The sequence below is a fragment of the Euprymna scolopes genome, chromosome 40 (genome assembly GCF_053919585.1).
Source record: "Euprymna scolopes isolate OS-2025 chromosome 40, ASM5391958v1, whole genome shotgun sequence".
Classification (NCBI taxonomy): Eukaryota; Metazoa; Mollusca; class Cephalopoda; order Sepiida; family Sepiolidae; genus Euprymna; species Euprymna scolopes.
Genome location: NC_136521.1, coordinates 11533272 through 11556645, shown reverse-complemented (window position 1 = coordinate 11556645; position 23374 = coordinate 11533272). Strand labels below are relative to the sequence as shown.

General features: G+C 31.3%; 1 protein-coding gene across 1 annotated transcript in view; it reads left to right on the top strand.

The window, feature by feature from the left end:
* LOC145265364 (gelsolin-like protein 2) overlaps positions 1-23374 on the top strand; it is a 67735-nt gene that overhangs the window by 23221 nt on the left and 21140 nt on the right. The window contains exons 4-9 of the mRNA XM_080121149.1: positions 2863-2937; positions 7031-7102; positions 12003-12130; positions 19310-19418; positions 21167-21277; positions 21610-21696. Coding sequence (XP_079977275.1) covers positions 2863-2937; positions 7031-7102; positions 12003-12130; positions 19310-19418; positions 21167-21277; positions 21610-21696 — 582 coding nt within the window. The remainder of the gene's footprint in view (positions 1-2862; positions 2938-7030; positions 7103-12002; positions 12131-19309; positions 19419-21166; positions 21278-21609; positions 21697-23374) is intronic.

The window sequence follows — 23374 nt, the reverse complement described above, 5'->3', positions numbered from 1 at the left end:
AAATTAAAAAAATTTTTTTTTTTTTTTTTTTTTTTTTTTTTACATTTTAGCCCATTCGTATTTGTTTTAATTAATCGTTATAAAAAATAATGCTAACTTTTAAATTATTTTTCATTAGTGATCCTGGATCTCAATTTTTTTAAATTAAAAATTTTTTTTTTTTTTTTTTTTTTTCAGGATTATAAAAAGATTTTTACGCTGATGTCTGCCTCGTCATGCATACAAGAAAATTATTATAATATTCCATTTGAAATTTTTGTTATAATTGCTATTAAAATCACATGAAATATTGTTTGAAATTATATTATTTTTTCGTGAAAATATTGAATATAAACAATGCTTAATTCAATGATAATATTGATAGTTTGAGAAATTAATTTTTCTTCAAGTTATATTGATTTAATTAACACGGACATAGGGCCTTTTTTCGTAATGTTCTTGAAATATTACACTGTTTATTATTATTATTATTATTATTATTATTATTATTATTATTATTATTATTATTATTAGCATTTACAATGCTTAAACAGAAATACATGCGTCTTTTTTAATACTTAAAACTTTAACTTTAGCAAAAGTGTTTCTTGTTTACAAAAATAATACATTTACATTAAAAATTTAAAAAAAACAAAAAAACAATAAGGGTTTATTATATTCTGTGATTGTTAATCAAAAACATTAATTCCCACAGAAGAGACTTAGCGAGCCTGTCTTTGTTCTATCGTTATTTCCATGGCAAGTGCTCGTCTGAGCTCCATTCTCTGGTCCCCCCTCGCCAATCTTTTTCAAAAAACACCTGACTAGCTGAAACCACCATCAATAATTTTCCCCACTCCTTATCTGTGCCTAAATCAAAACGTAGATTCCATGAACAAAGCTTCTTTCTTAAAACTGCACGCCTGTGGAACTCTGTTCCGCTTGCCTGTTTCTCTCCCGACTTCAACCTGGATGTCTTCAAGTCCAGCACAAACAAATTCCTGATGAACCGCCCCCCCCAAAGTAATGACACCTTATCAATTCTCCAATACTATTGCTACACTATCCCATTGATTACTGTACACACAATAACCCTTATCCCCAAGTGGCCATTAGGCCTTGATAAAAAAAATTCCATTAAAATTGATTGATTTCTGAAATTTGAATTTTTAAATGAAAGGAAGGGTCAAAATGTGTATGTATTTTATGGATCAGCGATTATTTTTGCACGTACCTATTAGATATTCACTCTCTGTCTCAGACATTAAAATCGAGAGATCTTTCTAAGATTCTTTAAGTGCAATTGTTAGTATCTTTCCTACACTTGGTCAACCGCAACCGGTTGCTCTTATAATTATTGGAATGGATGGAGACTTTCTTAAGCTTCCAATTTCTTCTTACTGTTAAACAAATATTAAAAAGGAAAATCAAAACCTGTTTGATAAATTGTAATGCATATACTTTTAAATAGGTATAAAAAAAAAGTGTTTTTATTTATTATTACTCCTTGATTTTAATGAAAAGTAAAAACAAAAGCGCTATTTTTGAAAATATATTTTCACAAAATCACAAAACCGGAAATTGAATTATCTCCCTTTCCTTAATCTAAGGGAGATAACTCCGTTATATTTATCATATTCAAATTACGCCACTGGCAGTGAGTGATCAATTATTTTGTAAGGGAAGTAAGTCGCCTGATACGAAAATGTAGAAAAAGGTTATTGCCCATCAATGCGCACGCTATACAATGTTTTTAATGAAATAAAATGCGGCATAAAAAATTAAAAAAAAAAAAAAATGCGACGTATGCAAAAAAGATCTACGTCAAAACTTATGTTTATGTATTTGTATAAAAATAATTTTGTAAATTTGTAGATAAGAACACTTCGTTAATATCCTTCCTTTATCAAAACTGAGATTCTATTTTTTTAGGCAATTACGTGTAAACGCCCTAAAAAACTTAAAAGAAGAAAAAGAGAAATAATTATTATTATTAATTTAGAAGTTATTGAGGGGGATTAGTTTCGCATATAAATTTAGTTTCAAATGATTTCCGAGTAATAATCTATCTCCCATCTCTAAAAAAGCCTTCCACTAACCCTTAATCAAGCTGTCCTACTCCTGTACTCCCTAAAAAAAACTCTCCCTTTTACCAACTAAGTTTAGGTTGTAACAGCTCTTCTTAAATTAAAACAAGAGCAAGTTTAATCGAAGATTCACCTAAAACAGTTACATGTCATTCAAATGCTATCTGGTCAGAAAGTGGTTAGTCATTTTTACGTTAAATTTATAAAGGAAAAGAAAAAAAATTTCTTTTTTTTTTTTTTCAAGATATTTTCAGAGTAATTACCTAAAAATAAAGACTCACTTGTTTTTGGAGGAAGAGAGGGAGTAGCTGAAGGTTTTCATCGGCCAATGTGCATGGGTGTTCCAACCTACAACGAGTGTTTATTCCGAAAGCCGTTCTTAACATGGGGAGGTTGGAAATAAGAGGGTGCCTTTCGAAATAAACATGTCAACTTCTCCATGTTAAAAACGGCTTTAGGAATAACCCCCCCCCCCAACCTCTCCATGTTAAAAATGGCTTCTGGAATATACACCCTCAACCTCATGTTAAGAACGGCTTTCAGAATAAACACCTTTTGCAGGTTGGGCAACCAGTACACATTAACATTATGCTCTGTATTATTTGGCCAATAAAATTCGAGTATAATTTAACTAAATTTTCTTTATGCTATTTTTTAATTAATTATTTTTTAATTAATTATTTTTTAATTAATTATTTTTTAATTAATTTTTTTTAATTAATTATTTTTTAATTAATTATTTTTTAATTAATTATTTTTTAATTAATTATTTTTTAATTAATTTCTTTTTTTTTAGAAATTTCAAGTGAAAGCCTGGCCGCAAGAAAAATATGGGAAATTCTTCGATGGAGATTCGTACATCATTTTGAATGTAAGTATTAATTTATCTGTAGTAACTCACCAGCTTCATAGCGGATTAGATGTTTCGCTTGTTCAAAGAGAAAAGAACTCGTGTCCATAATGGCAGATTTTAGAGTTGGAACTAAATCGACTTTGGAAGAAAATGGAAGCCCAGAATCAGAAAGATTAGGAACCACATGTTCTCTAATCAATTCTCTGTACATTTGGGCATAAGCTTTTCCAAGAATCCTGACAAGGGGTCAGTTCCTTTTGAAGATATCATGCCCCATACCATTATACTGCCTTCTCAAAATTTTACTGCACTTTTAACGCACTTAGGGGACAGTCTTTCTCCTTTTTTTCTTCTGACATGTGGTCTTTTATCTGATCCGAAAAGAGTGAATTTAGATTCATCACTAAAATTAACCTTTTCCTATCTTTTTTTATTTTTATTTTTTTTTCTCAAAACAAATGTTTTTCCGTGAATAACCATCTGGCCTTTCTATTTTAATAGAAATTAAAGGCTTTAAGCATAGACTTCTTGTAAATAATCCAACTTTGTTTAATCTTCGTGAGATTGTTTGTCGGAATTTTTTTTGTCCAGTTTCGGGATATCAAACCCGCAGTTTTAAAGCGATCAGAACGAGATGATTGAGTAATTTTTCTATCCTCCCTCTTCGTTGTTATTTGGGATCAGCTCGATTTTTTTCTTTTCAGTCAATGGTAAACCTTTTTTCTATTTTCAATAACCTGAAAAACAACGCTTTTAGACCTGTTCAGTATTTTAGCAATCTCCCCTATGCCCTTTATTTTCATCATAATGGTCACAATTAAACTGCATTTCTTGTATAGACAGCTTTTTTCAAATATTCGGAGTCGACATTTTGTTAAGTTGTTATTAAAATTGCTAAAGTTTGTATCAATTTCCCACGTTCCTTAACTTTTAGACGCCTGTAATTTAATTAAGTTTATGCATATGTAAAAAACTAATATGTATTCAAAATCAAAAATCAAATAATTATTTTTTATTTAACTACCATTATTAAACATTGGAAAATTCACCAAAAAATTGTTTTTTCCATTTTCATAGATAAAGTTAGAAGTCATTAAAAAAAATTAACGACCGTTCCTTAACTTTGGACGCCACTGTATGTGCTTCCAGGTTACACTTGCTTACAACACCACATTTATATTTGCCCTCTATCGCCCCCACAACAGCAGAGTTACTATCTTTAAGAATATATCTGAGAAAATTGACCACATCCTGTCTGCTCATCCTTCAGCTAACATTCACATTTGTGGTGACTTCAATTTTCACAATGTGAAATGGCTGACCCACTCAAATAAGACAGATGATGAGGGGAGGTTCTGTCATTATTTTGCCATTGGCTATGATCTCACTCAGATTGTTCACGAACCCACCTGTGTACCCGATACTACCGGTCAGTATTCAAGCTTTCTAGACCATATTCTCACAACTTCCCCTGAGCTATGTTCATGTTCCGTTCTATCTCCTCTGGGATCTTCCGATCACTCGGTTGTATCAGTTAAGAATGAAAATAAAATGTAATAAGTCTTCAGACGTACCTCTCCACCTTACTGTATACCGATACTCTATGGCTGACTGGGATAGCTTCCGTATATATATATATATCTGATCTACTTCTGCATTCCATGTTTAAAAAGGATGTGTCCTCTATAGTATCAGACCTGACCGAATGGTTAATTGTAGGCATAGACCGATTCATACCATCCAAAAAATTCCAACAAAAACGCAACAGCCAGCCATGGTTCTCCCCAGAATATGCTGCTGCCATCGCGCATAGAAATCACTTTTTCCATAGCTACCAATGTAATAGATGGACTGAGACTAAAGCTGCTTTCAGGACTGCCAGCAACCATTGTAAAAGAGTAATAAAAAAATGCAAGAGAGCTATATGTTCAATCCAAAGTAGCTGAGCAGCGGTTTAGTTCCCACCAGTTTTGGCAAATAGCAAACAGGATCCTGAACAGAAGTGTGTGTTCTATCCCAACCATCATCAACGGACCGGAGGTCATCTCGTCAGTATCAGACAAGGCCAAACTATTTGCCAAGAACTTTGCAGCTAATTCTACCCTATGCGACGAAGGCCATCAACTCTCCTTCTGTCCTCCTATAACAGACAACACGCTATGCAACATACAAATATCAGTGCATGAGGCAGCAAAGCTAATCAAGAACCTTGATTCCAGTAAAGCAACTGGCCCTGACGGCATTCCAATTATAGTGTTGAAAAAGCTTCAACCAGAACTTGCCCCCATTCTTACAAAACTGTTTAAGTGTTGCCTTAAGAAGTGCTTCCCAACACCCTGGAAAACCTCATCAGTATGCCCTGTATTTAAGAATTCAGACGAAAAGTCATCTCCCTCTCAGTACAGACCAATAAGTCTCCTGTGTGTCATGAGTAAGTTGCTGGAATCCATATTAAATGATGAAGTAGTCAACCACCTCAGCAGAAATAACCTTCTTAGTGACATGCAATATGGTTTCCGTTCTGCCAGATCTACAACAGATGTGCTAACGGTTATATCTCCTAGGATTAGTGACAAAGGTTTCCTTTCCAGGGCAGTTGCTCTTGACATATCGAAGGCCTTCGATAAGGTATGACATAAGGGCCTAGTTCACAAGATTTCCAGCTACGGTATTACTGGAAATGTTTTCTCAATCATTAAATCATTTCTCTCTGATAGGCTCATAAGAGTAGTGGTTGAGCAGAAATCAGAGGCCCACAGTATTAATGCTGGAGTCCCTCAGGGGTCCATCCTAGGCCCAACTCTCTTCCTGATCTACATCAATGATCTCCCAAAATACATACTTAAATCATCCGTTGACATCTATGCTGATGACACGACCATCTATGGCAACACATCAAAGGCTGTAAATGACAAAGTTCTCTCTGATTCTCTCTCCTCTGATCTTGAGTGCGTGGTACAATGGGGGAGAGGTGGCTGGTCACTTTTAATGCATCCAAAAACCAAGCTTCTATCTTTACATCATCAACGCTCTGATCCCCCATCTGGCATCAATTAAAATGGATGGCTCTCATTTAGGGGAGGCTCCATGGTTTGATCAGCTTCTAGGATTGATTTTTACTCCTGACCTGAAATGGAACACGTACATCAAGTCTGTTGCCAAGGTCGCTGGAAAAATGGTAGGATCCTTCTACCACTCCAGAAGATATCTCACTGCTGATGCAATTCTCTATCTATATAAAAGCCAAATACATTCAAGGATGGAGTACTGCTGCCACATCTGGGCAGGAGCTGCTAAAAATAGCCATCCTGCCTTGACGGAGTACAAAATGGACTTTGTGGCTTAGTGGGGGATGCTCTTTTCTCTACCCTGCAACCTCTCTCTCACAGAAGTGACGTTGCGAAACTGACTTTGTTTTATTGTTATTTCCATGGCAGGTGCTCGTCTGAGCTCCAATCTCTGGTACCCCCTCGTCAATCTTTCACAAAAAACACCTGTCTAGCTGAAACTACTGTCAATAATTTTCCCCATTCTTTATCTGTGCCTAAATCAAAACGTAGATTCCATGAACAAAGCTTCTTTCTTAGAAGTGCATGCCTGTGGAACTCTCTTCCGTTTGTCTGTTTCCCACCTGACTACAACTTGGATGTCTTCAAGTCCAACATAAACAAATTCCTGATGAATCGCCCCCTTAAATAAGACACTTTATCAAATCTCCATGACTAACGATTACTACGATATTATCCCATTGATTACTGTACACACAATGACCCTTATCCTCGAGTGGCTTCCGGGTCTTGATAAGTGTAAAAAAGATGTATAAAAAAAAAAAAATTTAGTCCTTTTTTTTTTATTTATGGTGTAGAACTCAAATTTACATATGCTAAGGCCTAAAACTACACCGTTTGTTCATTTTCACCAGGATTTGACGTCCCCTGGGGACGGGGGCAAATGCTGAACTTAGTCATTTTTTATGCCTCGCTCACTGTAGATGCATCACTTGTTTTTTTTGTTGTTTTTTTTTTTCATTCAAATAAAATTTGCTTTTAAAAAAAATTGTATATTTATGTATTTATTTATTTTTTATTTTGAATTTAAAATTTGACAACAGACTTTCAAGCAAGATGAATCCGAAAAATTTAACTTTGACGTCCATTTCTGGATTGGCAAGTACAGTACACAGGTGAGTCCGAATCCGATTTTTTTTTTTTTTTTTTTTTTTTTTACAAAGCCCCTTACCACTTATCAAGGCCCGAAGGCCACTCAAGGATAAGGGTTAATGAATGTAATGTTTTTAGTAATGATTAATTATATAGATTGGATAGAATTTGGATTACTTAAGGGGACGGCTCAACCAGAACTTGTTTACATTTGACTTGAATATCATAATCAGCCGGGAAGCAGACCAATGGAATAGTGTTCCACAGACAGGCAGTTCTTGGGAAGAAGCTTTGTTCATTTGAATTTAGGCATAGATAGTGGGGGAAATTATTGATAGTGGTTATAACTAGTCGAGTGTTTTTGTGAAAGTTTGGTAAGCGGAGGGGGGGCATAGAATGGAGTTCAGACGAGTACTTGCCATGAAAATAACGATAGAGCAGAAATAGGCTTGCAATGTCTTTTCTGTAGAAAAGAGTTGCAGGGAAGAGAAGAGGGCATTAGGAAGCCGGTTTTGAACTCTATCATGGCAAGATAAGGATCGCCAAGCATCTCCTGCCCAGATGACCACCACCACCACCATCCTGAGCTTTTTTTCTTGCCTTAAACTTTACCCTAATCCAGGCTTGGCCTTTTGGCCAAGATCAAAGTGTATTATCTGTTCCGGCAGATACTGCAAGCAAAGACCCTATGTGGGGGCAACCCCACATATAAGACCCTGGTCAATGTAGGGGCAACCCTTTATACCAATTGTCACTATCCAGCTCCCCTACTCCCCGGGGAGTTGGTCCCCATTTCCGCTTCACTCCTCACATTAAAAATCGGCCTTGTGCCTAATTTGCTCAGTGGGGGAGCAAATAAATACCTCAAAGTGTTGTATCTGTTCTTCAGATGCAGCACTTCAATTTCTTGTTCTCTTTCGGTGGAGGAGAAATCCTTCACGACTGAGACAATTTTTTATTTTATACCTTTCCTCCACGTTAAAAAATGACCCTGGTGTCTAACTCTGTCCCGTGGGGAGGCATTGTAAATAGGTACCCTCAATTTAACAATCATTTCTTTTTCACACTCGTGCCACTCTCTGCCACCAATACAGGAATTGTCTCACGCGAGTCAAATAAATGAATCAATTGCAACCATTCGAGATTAAAGAAAAATCGACTGCTTTGAATATTTAAAAAAATAAAAACCAGCGCCTATTTTTTTTTACGTCTTCCCCTGAATGTTTGCTGGCTTTACAATATTTTTAGGGTTCATTTTTATACTTAGTACTTTCAAAAATAGAATAATTGTCAAAATGTAGTATCTGTTCGGATACTTTTGGATTCCATTTATCTTTCATCTCTCAATGTGTGTGTGTGTGTGTGTGTGTGTGTGTGTGTGTGTGTGTGTGTGTGTGTGTCTGTCCGTCTGTGTGTCTGTCCGTCTGTGTGTCTGTCCGTCTGTGTGTCCGTCTGTGTGTCTGTCTGCGTGTGTCTGTGTGTGACAGCATTACTTATTATTTAAAAAATCAAAAGATAGAATTTATTCACACTCGTAAAATTTTATTAATTTTGTTTTTAATGCAGACGCTTGAATTTTGCTTATATTATGATTTACACATGTTTCGTTGAATTGTGGAAAATCACTAATCAACTCTTCAGAGACGAATGGATGTAATTAACCCTCGTACATATTTAGTAAAACCGTATTTCATATTTAAGATACAAATTTTTATAATATTAATCGTTTAAACTGTGTAAATCTTAAAACCTAACCAAATTATAACAAAGATTAATTATTAATTGCAGTTTGAAGAAAATAACAAAGGTTTTAAAAAATCATTAAGTCGCTTCACGAGGGCAAAGTTAGATATGATGTTGGTTTTTAATTTGGGGGGAAACCAGCTCCCCAAAAAGGGGTACTCCAGTCAGTAACAAAATAAAAAAATGTAACAGTCATGAAGGATTTCTCCTCCATTAATCGAGACCAAAAAACGTAGTGCAGCATCGGAAGAACAGATACTACACTTTGATTCTGGCTCGATGTTTATTGAATTATATTTCACCTTTTTATTCATACCAACCCTTTAATTTATGAAGCTCGGTCTAATTATGGAGCAGATATACAAATAAGCGCTTTTCCATAGTTTGTATAGTCAACACAAGTCTGACGTCATGGGAACATGCGCTCCATTTTTCACAATCGTTTGGAAGACCCTAAAACCCAACAAAAAATAATTGCATCTAGAACAAACGTGGATATATTGATTACGGGGTCATGTTGGATTTCAGAAAAATCGGAAACATATTTTCAAGATTTCATATTTATAGATTAAAATAGAAAATAAACCAGCAAATAAATTCCCCAGAAATTTCTATTTATAAAACATTAAAACCATGCACTGTATGTGGTTCCTATTTACAATGTCTCCCCACGGGACAGAGTTAGACACCAGGGTCGTTTTTTAACGTGGAGAAAAGGAACAAAAATTAAAAATTGTCTCAGTTGTGAAGGATTTCTCCTCCACTAACAGAGAACAAGAAATTGAAGTGCAGCATCTGAAGAACAGATACTACACTTTGAGGTATTTATTTGCTCCCCCACTGAGTAAATTAGGCACAAGGCCGATTTTTAAAGTGAGGAGTGAAGGGGAAATGGGGACCAACTCCCCGGGGAGTAGGGGAGCTGGATAGTGACAATTGGTATGAAGGGTTGCCCCTACATTGACCAAGGTCTTATATGTGGGGTCGCCCCCACATATGGTCTTTGCTTGTCCCAAAGGCCAAGTGTTGTGGTTAATAATAGTTTCTGTATAGCGAAATGGATCGGAATGACGTGGAGGAGCTGATTGGTAAGAAAACTAAACATTTGGATCTTGGAATGTAGCTATACGATTATTGTCACACATATTCACATATAATATTTGTTGTTGGCATTTTTATTAGTGATATTAGACTACCCGTGACCCGTTGGGTCAGTTTGTTATATTAGCTAAGGAATTCATGTATGAGGGTGATACTTGTGACGTAAAGAAAATAGGATTTTTTTTTTTACATAACAGAAACATTTCTATGAAAGTATATTAAAATGAAAAATCACGGACGGATCACTCAAACATGAAAAAAAAAAAATCCTCCCTATTCGTGTAAAGTTACCTATTTTTCCGAATTATCGCCCAAAAATCGAAAACTAAACATGATTTTCCTATGAATCGAATGCTGACGAAAGTCATTTAGCAGCAAAAACGCACATGAACCTACCTATGAGAAATATAAGAATGACAAACCCATATTGGAATCCTCCAACCAAGTTATAGAAACTTAAAATCTAAAAAAAATAATTAATAAAACCTAAATAAATAAAATAAAATAAAACTAATATTGAAACAGATTAGTAAATGTGGCAACAAATTCACCGTTCTCACACAATTATTTTGTATCTAGAAATGTAAACAAAAAATAAAAAAAGAAGGAAGGAAGGAAAAGGGACAGATAGAGAGTAGTAGTAGTAGTAGTAGTAGTAGTAGTAGTAGTAGTCTTGGCTTTACTACAATTGTTCTTATGTTTGTCAACGGGTTAAAGTTGTTTAGTTGTAAGAAAATAGCGACAGTATAGTTGTAATAAAGAATAGTTGCAAAACACCCCCACTCTTTCCAGGTTAAATAATAATTTCGAAATAATAACGTTAATATTTCAGTGCACAGGTCAAAATCTGCAAAAGAAGCGATTTGTGTTTATTTGTTTACGCGTTGTTATGGGTTAATGCTTATGCACGCATGCGCAACCGGATGTCGTAAACTGGAAAGTTGATTACATCACTCGTTACAAGGTCATTTGAGTTTTATAATTATATAGATTAACAGCTTCAAAACTCTATTTTTTTTTCGCTATCTTAGCGGGGTTATTTTGGGGGGGGGTTTTAAGAGCTAATAAGCTCTTATTGTAATTCATATATATATAAATAGATCAGACCTATTTTTATGGGACGTATTTTATTTATATATTTTTATTATTAAATATTTTACGTGCATAAAAGTATTCGTCAGCACAGGTCAGGATCGAACTCATGACATCAGTATCAGCATCTTGGTACTTTACCGATGTACCACGGTCGATGACCACTTTAATGCACACACACATGCACACACACACATGCACACACACACACACACACACACACACACACATATATATAAGAGCAAATAGTTAATAAGAGTTAAAAACATATTTAATCTGAAAAGGAAACACTAAATAAGTGGATAGTCCTTAATCCGCGGAGTTTCGAAGAAATACTTCCTTTCATCAGAGGGTAGGAATTAGCAAAATGCGGGATCGGATTTTGCTGGCAAAAGTATTTGATGAAACTGCAAGTAAGTCAAAGATCTTACTTGATAACAAAAAGTGAAGCAGAGGGAATAGGGTGAAGAAAAAAGTGATTTCACGTGAATGGATAGTCTGGTGAAGGGTAAAGTATCCAATGACGGTAAAATCCAAAAATTCAAATCCAAGAAAGTTAGTTAAATTTCCATTCGCACAAGTAAAATCCAAGGGAATCGCATAATTGGAAGATGGTCCAAAATAATCCAAAAGGCCGAAATCCGTGGAATAATTTACAAATAGGTACAAAGAAAAGGGGAAAGAATTCCAATAATACTATTAAAAGAAAAATAAGATATGTGTAAGACTCGGCTGCCAAGGCAAGGCGTAATTAAGAAAAATGAGTGAAGAAACAAACCATTAACAGATTGGTTTATTTCAAAGAATTATCTCCTCTTTGATGCTTCGTAATAATAAATTGAGAGGCAAGAACCAATGAGATTGACGAACCACACGAAATCACAGACTTCGCGAAGAAAAATTTTCAAAATTTTAAAATTCTTTTAACAGGGTATTTATTTGCTCCCCCACCGAGCAAATTATAGAATTATAAAATTCTTTTAACAGGATGAATACGGAACGGCTGCCTACAAAACTGTGGAGCTCGACACGTTCCTCGATGATGTTCCAATCCAACACCGAGAAGTCCAGGATCACGAGTCGGATCTTTTCAAGAGTTATTTCAAAGAAATCACGTAAGTTATTTATTTTTCGAATTTTAATTCTTTTACTGAATTTTCTATCAGGGACAGATCCGTGGAGAAGATTTGGATCGAAGATTATCCCATGCTTCACTAATATTCGTAAATTTTTGTATTTGAGAATTAAATAATGACGATTTTTATTTTAATATTTCTATTTTTTTAATATATTTATATTTATTTATATACGATATACGATTTATATATATATATATATATATATATATATATATATATATATATATATATATATATATAAGGGTTTAAAGATTGCATTTACATTAGAACTTTATTACATTTTCATGTCAATAATGTTAAGGACGATTAGAATAAGTGAAAGGAAAAAGAGGGATGAAAAAAACCTCTTTAGGACTTGCCATTTCAAAGCTAAATGCTTCTCATCAGACGTGGAGAAATCTTTTATATATATATATATATATATATATATATATATATATATAGTAAGTTATGAAAATATATATGGCAATTAAGCTTCACAGAATAATCTGTGTTTCATTCTCGTGAGAATTCGTCAGGCTTATGCGCATCAGTCTGACAAATTCTCACGAGAATTAAACATGGAATATTCTGTGTGGTATAAGTGTCATATATATTTTCATAACTTACTACCTAGCTCTACCTATGTATTGAGCACTGTTGAAGTAAATACTGAAAATTTATGCATAAAATATATCTTTGTATATTAATTTATGTGATTACATGAAGTAATCATATAGATGGATAGATAGATAGATAGATAGATAGATAGATATAAAATCAAAAGCAGTAAGTAAAAAGCTTTTGTAAACTTAATGCAAATATTAATATTTATATAGTAATTGCAACCAAATAAAAAAGCTCAATGCAACCAAAATAGGACATAGAGCTTGTTATAAAATAACATAATTTAAGAATTTATTGTTCGACTGGATACTCAGATAAGAAATTTTAAGATTTCTTTAATCCGTGGAGTTTCAAAGAATGCATTCTTTTTATCAGAGAAAAGATAGTGAAGAATTATTATAGCAAACTAATTCGTAGCTTAGCTATAATAATTCTTCCTTCAAACTCCTCGGCCTCACAGGAAATAGATACATTACTGAGGACATTGCAAAGGCTGCTGCAAAGAAGATGGGTTCCCTCTATTGAGCAAGAAGACTGCTCACACCTACCACTAGCCTCTCCCTCTTGAATAGCGTCCGAAAAAGAGTTTTCAATCTAATATATCCCATTTTGTCAACTAAGCTCCAACCCCTGTCCCATCACTGCAATGTTGAATCTCTGTTCCTGTGTTATAAATATTTTAATGAAATGTGTGTTTTATAAATATTTTAATGAAATGTGTGTTTTATAAATAGTTTAATGGAATGTGTGTTTTATAAATATTTTAATGAAATGTGTGTTTTATAAATAGTTTAATGGAATGTGTGTTTTATAAATAGTTTGATGAAATGTGTTTTTTATAAATAGTTTAATGAAATGTGTGTTTTATAAATAGTTTCATGGAATGTGTGTTTTATAAATAGTTTAATGAAATGTGTGTTTTATAAATATTTTAATGCAATGTGTGTTTTATAAATATTTTAATGAAATGTGTGTTTTATAAATATTTTAATGCAATGTGTGTTTTATAAATATTTTAATGAAATGTGTGCTTTATAAATATTTTAATGAAATGTGTGTTTTATAAATATTTTAATGAAATGTGTGTTTTATAAATAGTTTAATGGAATGTGTGTTTTATAAATATTTTAATGAAATGTGTGTGTTTATAAATAGTTTAATGGAATGTGTGTTTTATAAATATTTTAATGAAATGTGTGTTTTATAAATATTTTAATGAAATGTGTGTTTTATAAATAGTTTAATGGAATGTGTGTTTTATAAATATTTTAATGGAATGTGTGTTTTATAAATATTTTAATGAAATGTGTGTTTTATAAATAGTTTCATGGAATGTGTGTTTTATAAATAGTTTAATGAAATGTGTGTTTTATAAATATTTTAATGAAATGTGTGTTTTATAAATAGTTTAATGGAATGTGTGTTTTATAAATAGTTTAATGAAATGTGTGTTTTATAAATAGTTTAATGGAATGTGTGTTTTATAAATAGTTTGATGAAATGTGTGTTTTATAAATAGTTTAATGAAATGTGTGTTTTATAAATAGTTTAATGAAATGTGTGTTTTATAAATAGTTTAATGAAATGTGCTCTGATGAACTCGTGCTTGTGCCCCATCGACATACATATCCCTGATAAACCCGCTTAGCAACAAAATCTCACCTCTTCACTGTTGAGATCCCTAAATTCCAGAAAGCTTTCTACTCTGTTTCTTCCCTCGAACAGCTAAACTTTGGAATTCCCTTCCTGCTACCTGCTTCCCTGACTGTGCTGACATGCAGAAGTTTAAATGTAATGTAAACCAACATCTTGCTAATCTTACCTAGGTATGATCTCAAATAGTAGCCCCTTATGTCCAAGTGGCGATTTTAATAGTTTCTTTTCTCAAAGAGCAAGGTTTTGGAATTCCCATCCTGCTACCTGTTTCCCTGCGATATGCTGTGTTAGGGGTGAAGGTGAGATTACAAATAAAAATAATAATAATTATTTTTATTTGTAATCTTTTGAACCGGCAGAATGCATGCTGCCTTTGTACAATGGAAGCTGCACAATTTGCAGTGGACCATTGGAGAGAATGAGGATTACTATAAAATTTCCATGTGGGAACATGCGTTTCAACACCTGCTTTGCACCATTTAGTTGTCTCATTCGCCCATTGTTCAGCAGGAAGAGAAAAGGTCCATGGGGCATCTCTGATGGCTTCCCAGTCAGCCCTTTTTGTAGTACCTGATCGTTTTGAGCAACGGCTCCTCACCTTGGAGAAGATTTGGACGGAAGATTATCCTATAGATAAATCCAGTTTTCACTAATAATTGTATATTTTTGTATTTGAGAATTATTAAATAATGACATTTTTTGTTTTTATATTTAAATTTTTATATATTCATTTATATATTTTTGTATGTTTATTTATACATACTATATATATATATATATTTAAAGTCATTGACATTGTATCACAACTCATCAGTGCTGCAAGACTAGCACCTCTCCCAAGCCTAAGATTGAACCTAGAACCATCGCGTTGAAAGTCAGCAGTTCTACCGATCGACCCACGGCTGCAGAGCCCGTAAATTATCTCGCCTAATGTCTATTTAAACAAACATTTGTCCACCAATTTTACAGTGCTTTAACCGCTTGTTTATAAGCATATATATATATATATATATATATATATATATATATATATATATATATATATATATATATGTATATATATATATATGTGTGTGTATATATATATATATATATATATATATATATATATTTATATCTTTTTATTTATACATATTTATTTATTTATATCTTTTTATTTATATATTTTTATTTATTTATATATTTTTATTCATATATTTCTTATTTATATATTTTTATTTATATATTTTATATATTTATATATTTTATATATTTATATATTTTATTTATTTATATATTTTTATTCATTTATATATTTTTATTTATATATTTTTATTTATTTGTATATTTTTTTTATTTATATATGTTTATTTATATATTTTTATTTATATATTTTTTATTTATATATTTTTATTTAAGATATTGGAAAACACTTTATATATATATATATATATATATATATATATATATATATATATATATATATACATATATATACATATATATATATATATATATATATTTACATATTTTTATTTAAGATATTGGAAAACACTTTATATATATATATATATATGTATATATATATATATATATATATATATATATATATACTTATTATTTATCATCATAAATTATATGTCATTACTAATACTTGTTTTTACATTATTATTCATTTAAATTTTTTATTTTTATTCGTATAATATTTTCATTATTTATTTATCTTTATAATTTATATATTATTTATTTGTTTTATTTTTATTATTATTATTTATATTTTATTTTCATTATTATCTATAGTTTATTTTTATTATTATTTATATATTATTTTATTATGTATATATTTTTATTTATATATTATTATTTATATTTTATTGTGTATATGTTTTTATTTATATATCATAATTATTTATATTTTATATGAGTTATATTTTATTTTATTTTATTATTTATATATTATTCATTATTATTATTCGTATTGTTATTATTTAGTTATTATTATTTTATATATATATATATATATATATATATATATATATAATTCCGTTATATTTTTATTTATTCATATATTATTATAAATTTATTGATGATGATGATGATGATGATGGTGATGGTGATGATGATGATGATGATGATGATGATGATGATGATGATGATGATGATGATGATGATGATGATGATGATGATGATGATGATGATGATGATGATGATGATGATGATGATGATCCCTGAAAAATATTTGAGTCGGGATTAAAGAGTGATCTCTGATGTCATAATATGAATATGTCTATATGTCTATATAAATTTGTTACATAATCCTCGGGTACTGTTTTAGGAATAGTTCGAGAAGTGAGGCTTGCTGATCTTCACGATTTGGGATGCATGGTGAGAACACGACTGTCTGTGCAAGGAAATGAATTACAGATAAACTATGAGTACAGCGTCCTGCTGAATCTGTAGAACTTGGAGAGCCAGGCCAATTACTATGATGAGCATTAATGTCGCTAACGTGAGCGTTAGTATATATACTATCAGAGATATGGTCGATTAATTAATAAATGAAGTTTTATTTTTATATTTATATACTATCAGAGATATGGTCGATTAATTAATAAATGAAGTTTTATTTTTATATTTTCACTTTTATATATTATTTTTTATATTTATATATTTTTAAAATTCATTTTTTGTAATACATTTTTATTTATTTATATATTTTTATTTATTTATATATTTTTATTTATATATTTTTATTTATTTATATATTTTATATAATTATATATTTTTTATTTATATATTTTTATTTATATATTTTTTATTTATATATTTTTTATTTATATATTTTTATTTATTTATATATTTTTATTTATATATTTTTATTTATATATTTTTTATTTGTTTATATATTTTTATTTATATATTTTTATTTATATATTTTTTATTTATATATTTTATTTATTTATATATTTTATATATTTATATATTTTATATATTTATATATTATTATTCATTTATAGATTTTATATATTTTTATATATTTTTTATTTATTTATATATTTTTATTTATTTATATATTTTTATTCATATATTTGTATCTATTTATATATTTTTTATTTATTTATATATTTTATATATTTATATATTTTATTTATATTTTTATTCATATATTTGTATCTATTTATATATTTTTATTTATTTATATATTTTTATTCATATATTTGTATCTATTTATATATTTTTATTTATTTATATATTTTACATATTTATATATTTTATTTATATATTTATTTATATATTTTTATTTATGTATATATTTTTATTTATTTATATATTTTTATTTATTTATATATTTTATATATTTTATTTATATATTTTATTTATATATTTTATTTATATATTTTATTTATATATTTATGTATATATTTGTATTTATTTATATATTTTTATTTATTTATATATTTCTATTCATATATTTGTATCTATTAAAGATTTTTATTTATTTATATGTTTTATATATTTTATTGATATATTTTATTTATATATTTTTATTTATTCATATTTTTATTTATTCATATATTTCTATATATGTTTATGGGAATTGGACGTTTCGACAAACCAATTCTGCAGAGTGACAATTCAATGTCGACCACACCAGTCAGCATTTTTATAAGAATTTCATGACTTGTTTTTTTTTTTCATTAAGAAAAACTTGTTTTGCGTTACTATACACATAGATTCGAAAAAATTGGACAAAATCAAATATATAACAAATAAATGTTATCAAAAACAAGATAAGTTACTCTTCTACCTATCTGGAAAAGGTTTTAGTGGTTTTACTTGCTTTAAAACGTGGAATCTTTCAAAAATCATACAGTATTTATCCATATATGTGAAAAACAAAAATGGCGGCGTACTCGCTGTTGAATACGGTAAGTTTGGGAAAATAAGTTCAAACTAAATAATTATACAAAATACTGTTAGAAACTCACTCAAAATATGTTACCGTGACATAAGCGGACATATATTTGGTGGGTTTCTAACAGTATCACACGGTTGGTTTTTGATGTAGGGTATATCCAACTCCCCAAAAAGGGGCATTCTGAATGGGAAAAAAAAATTAAAATTGTCTCACTCATTAAGGATTTCTCCTCCACTGACCGAGGACAGAAAAGATGAAATATTGCATCAGAACAGATACAAAAGGCCAACCTGAAATTTATTGTCATCAAAACTTGGTGAAATCGTTTATTTTTCAATCAAATCAATTGATTTCCTGCTCTAGTTGTACTTTACATTGCACTGTAGAGAACCTATTGCTGACTTTATAAAATTATTTTATATATAGTGGCTTGCATCAAAGTTTAAAATACAAAAGTCAAGTATCATGATTTAATTGTGTTCTAAACAGAAACATTCATTTTGAACGCGTCCCTGTCATATTAAAGAACCTACTGTTGATTTTATATGTCGGGCCTTTCAGCTTGTGTGGTAATAAAACTTCTCAGATGCACTTGTAATGTTAGGCTGTATAAGGTGTTCACTTTGGTGAAAATTGCCTGTTCCTTCTTTCATCGATATATTTTTTTTCACTTATCGATACTTATCAAAGCGTACCTAAGAACACTTTCAGATACATTTGTGTGAAATTTCTTAAAAATTGGCCCAGCTGTTTAGGAGTCTATAGGGAACTCTCTCTCTCTCTCTCTCTCTCTCTCTCTCTCTCTCTCTCTCTCTCTCTCTCTCTCTCTCTCACTCACACACACAAAACACACATATGCACGCACGCACACACACACACACACACACACACACACACACACACGCACACACCACACACAAAAAAAAATTCTTTTATATAATAGTTGAAAATCAGAATGTCTGTCTGTCTTTTCAATGTCCTGTTTTCGTTTCCAGAATTCTTCGAGGCGGAATAACGAGTGGTTTCCGTCACACGAAAAAGGAGACATACGAAACGAGGTTGTTGCATTTTTGCGGAACAAGAAAGGTTATCGAAATCAAAGAGGTACGTGCTTCTGTTGTATGCATCAACAACCATAAGATCCGTGAACCAAATTTAATTTTTTTTTTTTTATCCTTTCGTAAAAGTTGTTCGTTGTTTATTTTGTTATTTTCGATTTCACAGTTGTATCTAAAGGTTTTTCATGGAGCACTAACAAGATAATTTCTAAAATAAATATAAAAAACATTAATTTCAACTTTTAATGCTAACTAATAGATAGATAGATAGATAGATAGATAGATAGATAGATAGATAGATATTTGAGTTTATGTAAATGCGTATCCGCCCCCAAAAGATGCAGGTTCTTAACCCATTAGCATGTCCATAGTTTGAAGAAATATTTTATTACCTGCTAGCAGTTTAACACGGCTTTGCTCGGACCCTATGTACTGTTCATAACTTTATGTGCATAGATGATGATGATGATGATGATGATGATGATGATGATGATGATGATGATTGCAACGTCTTGTCAGACGAGTGCCACTCCCTCAGACACTTAAAGTTTTTTTTAGTCCTACAGGTGAATTCACATGCTCAAGCAGGCATGACACTGAAGACAGTCATTGAGATTAATTATTAGTTGCTTCCAGCATTTCAAGCCTCCACTCGTAACTTTTCCATCACCACAGGACCATTTTCATAGACAAATGCCTGAGGGAGTATCTATACACAGATGATGTTACAGAGTCTTAGCTTTGTACGACAGCTAAGTCTCTCTCTCGGTTCAAAATATTGAGATCTAGCAACAAGCAAGAGCAAGATAGCCAGCAACAAGTTAAACTGCAGACCAGCTTAATGCGGGTACTGGTCTCCGACTTTATGGTTTTTTAAATCAGAGATTTGCTTCTCCTAGAAAAGTTGCCTTCACCACGGCTTATGGGAGCCCTCTCCACCCCAACACACACATACATACAAACACACACGGTGCTAGTTGGCCGTTGACCCCAAAAAAGGGTTCATTCGCCCTTTGTGCATATATATATATATATATATATATATATATATATATATATATATATATATGTATATATATATAAAAGTTTGACTCATGTCCAGGTAACCTACATCTAAACATCTAAAATTTCAAGTGTTTAAACCCAAAATTGGCGAAGGAGTTTGATAGTTTTCAAAGGTCAACTCGGTGAATTTTGACCTCTTGAAAATCAAATTTCTGGCCGAAAATTATTAAAAAGATTTTCCCAAATCTAAATACCACTTAAGTCAAATCTTGAGTTTGTAGACTGAAAATTGACAGCGTAGTTAGGTAGGGAATGTACACACACACACACACACACACACACACACATGCTCTCTTTAATAAGATGATTTTTATCAGGATTTTTAAACGCTAATTTTACCACTTTTTTTTTTTTTTTTTTTTTGCTCCAAACCTTAAGACTTTAGATTTTTTAATGCCTACGTATTTACTTTTTTGTTTTTGGTTAATTAAAATTGTTGAATTTTTTTGTTAATTTATTTTTTTTTTTTTTTTCATAAACCACTATGAAACTTTTTACACCTGTAGTTATGTATCCAATAATAAAAAAAAAAAGATAAATAATTAAATGTCTTCATCCTTTTAATTTTTCCATATAAAGCATTTGGTCCTCTTTAAGAAAGGGCCCCCAGAGGCTCTCATGGAGCCCATTTTGGGAAACCCTGATCCAGACCACATTTTTGCCAGAAATTTTCCTTTATGAGTTAATGATTATTTTTTTTTTTTTTTTTTTTTTTTTTTTTTTTTTCAGATTCCTCGGTGTAAGGAACTTCTAGATACAGATGACGTCTACATTCTTGACAAGGGAATGATGATTTACCAGTGGAACGGAAAAGGAAGCAACAAGGATGAAAGATTTAAGGTACAGAGTTGATTTTATCAGAACTAATCATAAAAGATCTATTGATTCTAGGTCACTTACAATGGTCCAGGGGTCATAACTTCAGGGTCACACTCTCTTTTTTAATTTTTTTTTTTTTATTTATTTCGCTATTTCAAAAACACATTCTCCAGCTCTCAGAATTCACTACCTGAAATGTTTTCAAAATTCTGCTCTGTACAGCCTTGCCTAAGCACGCTCAAGTTTTTCCTGAGCAGTCAAACTTCCTGCAATTAAACCCTGGGTAACACCAGGTTTTCCTACTAGTTTAATTTATAAATAGTTAATTTTGCTTGTTTTTCTTTAATTTCCAGGCAATGCAACACATTATCGAAATAAAGAACGAGAGAGCTGGAAAACCACAATCAGAGGTACTTGAAGAAGAGTCAACTTCTTCAGATGTGAGTTTCGTTTTAAGACCTTCTTTTCGATTCCAACGATCCACCTTTAAGCTATCTTGAATTATCTCCCTTTGAATAATGAGAACTGACAGCCATTTTGAATGAGAACTCGAATCGTTTTATAAACAATGTTGTTTTGCTATGAAGTCAAAACCATCTCTGGGCGTTTTTTACCTACAACTTATGAATTTGTACAATTCGAATTTACAAACTGAAAAATTGCAAATCTTTTGTTTTAATCGGTCCTGCAAAAAATAAAAATGTCCAATCATTTTAAAGGGTGATTTATGTATCATGAACTGCAAACTTTTTTTGCTTTTTAATTTTGTCTCATTTACAGCTGGACCATTAATGTCTCTGAAATGCTCGTAAGCCAACCTAATGCATTAAAAACTGATATGGTTAAAAATATGTGCAAGGTTTTGAAATTAGTTTTCTTTCTGAAACGATAAATATAAATATTAAAGCCTTTTTAATTGCGATGATTGGATGGATTTTAAATAGTCATTAAAATTGTAAAATGGTCAATCCATGTCAATGAAACCATTGATTTTTCTTTCTGAAGCAATACAGAAAAGTATTAAAGCTTTTTTTTATGAAAACCAACCTTATTACAGTGAAAGCTTCATTGTAAACCACTGCATAATCATATCGAAATATATAGGGCAGAAATTTCTAGTGAATTATCAGGAATAATTTACTGATTATATATATATATATATATATATATATATATATATATATATATATATATATATTATAATTATTATTATTTGAAGTAAACAGTTACATATGGTCGCTACAAATAGCCATCTGTTTCAGTCAAAGAGGCTTCATCAGGCGACCTGGAACCTCTCGACGCTAAAATGTCTTCATTAGTTCTGACTTTTGAACACCTCAAACCTATATATATATCTATATAAAAGCCAAGTACGTCCAAGGATGGAATACTGCTGCCATGTCTGGGCAAGAGCTGCTAAAAACAGCCTATCCTGCCTTGACAGAGTATAAAATAGACTTCGTGGCTTAGTGGGGGATGCCCTTTTCTCTACCCTGCAACCTCTCTCCCACAGAAGAGACGTTGCGGGCCTACCCTTGTTTTATCGTTATTTCCATGGCAGGTGCTCGTCTGAACTCCAATCTCTGGTCCCCCCTCGCCAATCTTTCACGATAAACACCCATCTAGCTGAATCCACTGTGAAAAATTTCCCCCACTCTTTATCTGTGCCTAAATCAAAACATGGATTCCATGAACAAAGCTTATTTCTTAGAACTGCACACCTGTGGAACTCTGTTCCGTCTGCCTTCTTCCCACCTGACTACAACTTGGATGTCTTCAAGTCCAACGTTAACAAATTCCTAATGAACCGCCCCCTTAAGTTAACAGTTCATCAAATCTCCACACTAACGTAATGTACTTGCAATAACCCTTATCCCTGAGTGGCTTCCGGGCCTTGATAAGTGGTGACCACCGTGTAAAAAAATATATATATATATATATATATATATATATATATATAAATTTATAAAAGTGAGAATGTGTGTGTGTGAAGACACTTCTCAACCTGAAAGTTGGTATATATGCTATTCAGACACGTGGAAAACATTTTAATCGGTTTTCGTCCGGAAAAAAGGGGCTGCTAAGGGGTCAACATTGAAAATTTGGTACGTAGGAGGT